The sequence below is a fragment of the Alligator sinensis genome, unplaced genomic scaffold (genome assembly GCF_000455745.1).
Source record: "Alligator sinensis unplaced genomic scaffold, ASM45574v1 scaffold781_1, whole genome shotgun sequence".
NCBI classification, from domain to species: Eukaryota; Metazoa; Chordata; order Crocodylia; family Alligatoridae; genus Alligator; species Alligator sinensis.
In genome coordinates this window covers 4,242,964-4,247,924 of record NW_005841845.1, presented here as the reverse complement: position 1 = coordinate 4,247,924, position 4,961 = coordinate 4,242,964, and the positions used below count along the sequence as shown (strand labels likewise).

The 4,961-nt window shown below is 51.6% G+C and overlaps 1 protein-coding gene across 2 annotated transcripts in view; it reads right to left on the bottom strand.

Annotated features, from left to right (window-relative positions):
- The window catches only part of KIF2C (kinesin family member 2C), a 27,616-nt gene extending 22,675 nt beyond the window's left edge, over positions 1–4,941 (bottom strand). The window contains exon 1 of one of the 2 annotated variants that reach the window (XM_014521160.2): positions 4,827–4,941. In XM_014521160.2, coding sequence (XP_014376646.1) covers positions 4,827–4,841 — 15 coding nt within the window. In that variant the 5' untranslated portion in view covers positions 4,842–4,941. The remainder of the gene's footprint in view (positions 1–4,826) is intronic. The other variant, XM_014521157.2, reaches the window with a different exon arrangement.
- Between the last annotated feature and the right edge of the window lie 20 nt (positions 4,942–4,961).

The window sequence follows — 4,961 nt, the reverse complement described above, 5'->3', positions numbered from 1 at the left end:
GGGGCCCGGGGCCCCTTCCCCCCCCTGCCCCTCGATCCTATCCGGCCCACCAGCTGCTGCCGGGAGCCTGAGAAGGGAAGGCTGTGCCCCTCGACTGCAGCACGCCAACTCTTCCACCCCACCCCAGCTTCCTGTTGGCTCTGGTGGTGTTGGCATCCCCCCCCGCCCCCCCCAGCCTAAATAACTGCCCACCCCTGCTCTAGGGGCAGATCTTAGCAAACCCCAGTCACTGCATGATTTTTGCTCCCAGAGAGCGATGCAGGGTTCCAGAAACCCTAAAGCCAGGAAAGAGCTACTTACACTGAGCTAAATGGAGGACCAAGGTTTAATCCAAGAGCATTTTTTGGACTCCCTCCAGCTGGGTAGAAGCAAGCAAGTAAAGCGCTTTCACTTCAGCCCACCTGCTTGACACAGCAGCGACATCATAATCCTGCGCTGACAACATTCTCAGCTTTGGAAAAGCGTGGTGTCACAAGTGTCCTCAGGGCAGGGGGAAGAAGTAGGGAGAGGACCTCAGAGGGTGAAGACTTGGCCATACTGGCCCCCTGTTTCTAAATCTCCACCTTTTATCAACACAGTGCCAACTTTGGGACAGTCTGTACGCACAACGCTTGGATGATATATTACTGCATCCTCCGCAGAAATTCAGCTACCCTTGACATTAAAAACAGCACCAATGCTGCACAGAAAGTTCCTGTTTTATACAGGCTTTTTCAAAGGCATCACTGGATAAAAATAAAGTCCGTACAAAGAGCAAAAAGTCATCATTGAAGCCTGCCAGACAAGCAAAATGGTACATTGTAGCCATGCACACAAAGAAAATTAAAGTACCTGTCAAATTTTATAGATTAGACCTCACACAAAGTTAGTCCACTTGAAAACGAAACGGTGTGACGTGCATTCACGCAGGTGGGTGCAGGTTTAGTGCATTTGAGATCTGGCAGCTCTTCCTACAAGCTGCCTGTATGCAACCCATACAGGGTTCAAAACAAGTCCCTTTACTCCCGGAACTAGTCCAACTAAAAATCAGTTATATTTGTGGAGACAAGAGTATTGGTTACTCGGAAGCTTAGGACACATCAAGTATTGTATAATTAAGGAATTTCTCGGACTACATCCCTTGTCAAAGATCTACTTCTGAGCACCGTGAAGGGTCACATCACACTCACGGATGCAAGAAACTGGAGAAGACGATACCAAGGTCGCTCCTTTTCCCCTCGTGAAAGCCTGGCCTCGCAAGCTCACCAGTCTGAGGGTCACGGATTCTTGCCATCCAGCTCATCTTTAGAGAGCAAATAATAGATTGCCAATATCACACGCCCTCAGCAAAATTGGTGGGTCTACACGAGTATGACAGAGGGTCTAATTTGGCCGGCAGAACCTGGATTGACAGGGATCAGGCAGGACATGCCAAGAACCCAATTCCCTCTTTGAGGCTTTGCCTTCTCCTTCAGGCCTCCACCTGGCTGGCGTGCTTTGTCTTCTGCCCGTGGCGCCCAGGCAGTGTCTCAGGTGCCAGGTAATGCCATTAACAGCTGGAATCCAGCCCGAACAAGAGCCAAGCCCCTGTCTGTTGCAGACCTATTTGACTTCCAAAAAACTAGAAATGTCAGCACATCACTACATTTCAGGGTGGTTTTAATACAGGACACGTCACATCATCAAAAACAACAAACTCACCTCACCATCACACACTAGGGGCTTCTTGGAGGAAACCTGAACAGATCATTAGGATCACAGCAAAGTAGGGCCAGAAGGGACCTCACAAGGCCTGCTCAAGGCAGGATCTTCCCGGACTCACCCATCCCAGCCATGTGTCTGTCCAACCTGCTCTTGAACGTTTCCAAGGATGGAGATGCCACAACCTCGCTGGGCAGCCTATGCCAGTGCCTGCCAGTGCCCCTCAAAGTCAGAAAGTTCCTCCTCACCTCCAACCTCAATTTTCTCTGCGGCAACTTGAGGCTATTGCTCCTAGTCCTGTCCTTTACAGTTGCAGAGAAAAGCCCATTTCCATCCTTGCTGTCACTACCTTTCAGGGATCTGAAGACTTATCAGCCCTCCACCCCAGTCTTCTTTTCTCCAGGCTAAATAACAGGACCCCTTTCAGCCTTTCCTCGTCAGTCTTGCCTCCCAGGCCCCTAATAATTAGAGGCACTGAGCAGTCACACGAAGCTGCCAAACTCACGTAAAACAGGACTTGCCAAGGTCAGCAGTGCCAGCTCACAATGCAAGATGGAAACCCACCATCCTATCAACTCCCCAAGACTTAAAAACACTATAACACCACTTCAGGGAAGAAGCCACGATGCAGGGACACCTGTAATTGTACAACACAAGAGAGAGGTGAGGCAGATGCATGTAAATTAATAGTCATTTAGATGTATTCTCTCAACTCCCTATAGTCTTATTACAGAAGGCAACGCTCTTTTCCAGTCCGTGACAAATGTGTAAGTGTCATCTTCCAGGAGCAAACATAGATTCATCGATGCTCGGGTCAGAAGGGACCTCAACATATCACAGAATCATAGCATCATAGCAGTAGCATCAGAAGGGACCTTGTAGATCTTCAGGTCCGACCCCCCGCCTGGGCAGGAGGGAAACTGGGCTCAAGTGACCCCAGTCAGGTAGGCATCGAGCCGCTTCTTAAAGACCCCCAGGGTAGGAGCCAGCACCACTTCCCTTGGAAGTTGGTTCCAGATGTTAGCCGCCCTGACTGTGAAGTAGTTCCTACGGCTGTCTAATCTAAACCTATTCTCTAACAATTTGTGGCCGTTATTCCTTGTTATCCTGGGGGGCGCTAGGGGAAACAAGGTCTCCCCCAAACCCTTCTGGTCCCCCCTAGTGAGTTTATAGACGGCCACAAGATCCCCCCTCAGTCTTCTCTTGTGGAGGCTGAACAGATTCAGGTCCCGTAGCCTCTCATTGTAGGGTCTGCCCTGCTGTCCCCAGATCATGCGGGTGGCCTCCTCTGGACCCTCTCCATGCTGTCCACATCCCTCCTGAAGTGCGGCGCCCAGAACTGGACGCAGTACTCCAGCTGTGGCCTGACCAGTGTCGCATAGAGGGGGAGGATCACCTCCCTGGAGCCCGATATCATTGAGCCCGACCCCCTGCCTGGGCAGGAGAGCGCGCTGGGGTCAGATGACCCCAGCCGGATACCACCTATCCAGCCTTCTCTTAAAGACCCCCAAGGCAGGGAAAGCACCACCTCCCTTGGAAGCCCATTCCAAATTTGGCAACACTTACTGTAAAGTTTTTCCTGATGTCCAACCTAAATCTGCTCTCTGTTAGTTTGTGACCATTGTTCCTTGTTACCCCAAGAGGCGCCCTGGTAAACAGAGCATCTCCGATCCCTTGCTGCGCCCCACTAATGAATTTGTAGGCGGCCACAAGATCCCCTCTCAGCCTTCTCTCGTGGAGGCTGAAGAGGTCCAGGTCCCTCAGTCTCTCTTCATAGGGCTTCTCCTGTAAGCCCCTGACCGTACGAGTGGCCTCCTCTGGACTCTCTCGAGTCTATCCACATCCTTCTTGAAGTACAGCACCCAAAACTGGACATGGTACTCCAACTGCGGTCTGACCAATGCCGCATACAGGGGAAGTATCCCCTCCTTGGATCTATTTGTCATGCATCTGCTGATGCACGATAAAGTCCAGTTAGCTTTGCTGATGAACATATTAGACCCAAAGACAATGAGGGCTGGAAGGTTGCTCAGGGGGTCACATCCAGTCCAACCCCCTGCTCCAAGCAGGACCAGCCCCAATTACATCATCCCGGCCAAGGCTTTGTCTAGCTAGGTCTTCAAAACCTCCAAGGATGGAGATGCTACAGCCTCTTTGGGTAACCTGTTCCAGTGCTGCACCACCTTCCTTGTGAAATTTTTTCCCTAATATCCAACCTAAGCCTCCCTTGCTGCAGCTTGAGCCCATTGCTCCTTGTCCTGTCATCTGCCCCCACTGAGACCAGCCCAGCTCCATCCTCTTTGCAGCCCCCCTGCAGGGAGGTGACGGCTGCTATTCAATCCCCCTTTGGTCTTCTCTTCTCCAGACTAAAGATATGCAGTTCCCTCAGCCTCTCCTCACCAGTCCTGTCCCCCAGCCCCCAAACTATTTTCATTGCCCTTCACTGGACTCTCTCCAACGTGTCCACATCCTTTCTGTAGTGGGGGCCACAGCTGGACACAGGACTCCAGATGTGCCCTCACCGGGGCCATATAAAGGCGAATAATCCCTTCCCTCGATCTGCTGGCAGCGCTCCTACTCATGCAGCCCAGGATGCCGTTACCCGTCTTGGCACCACGGGCACACTGCTGGCTCCTGTTATAGCGTTACCATTTAGGGAGATGAGGCATAAGGCATTTCACAGCCTCCTTGTCCTCCAAAATGAAGACCACCCTCACAAAAACAAATGGCCCAAAATGAGTACGTGGAAATAAGTAAGTTCGCACGACTGAATTCAAACTCATCGTAACTGCAATAACGTTTAAGAGCGACTGCAGAGCAGCATCTCCCAGCCAAACAGTGCAGATGGCGGCTGCATCACGTACAAACACAACGCGTTTGCCTCCAAGGTCAAGGAAACGAGAAGCGTTACAAAAAAAGACCAAGAAAAAGCTGGGGGTCTACACCCGTTATTCAGGTTACGACCAAAGCAAACCAAGGGTTACTTTACTGGCACGTGCGTTCGTTTGCTGCATCACATAACGCATAAAAACACAGCGAACTAGGCAAAAAATACTCAAAGGATGTTTCCTTAGTCCTGCGGTGATTAGTCAAACATCAAGACCGGTAAAATTAGAGGGTCGTTAACACCCGCGGAACGGACCCACCTCCTTTCCTTTCATGGCGCCGCCTTCGGCCCACTCCACCGACACTGACAGCGTCTCGGGGGCCACCGCCTTGATCCTGGCGCTGTGCACCGCCCCTGACCGGACAGGGGGCGCGGTGAGACGGGCCCCGAAACA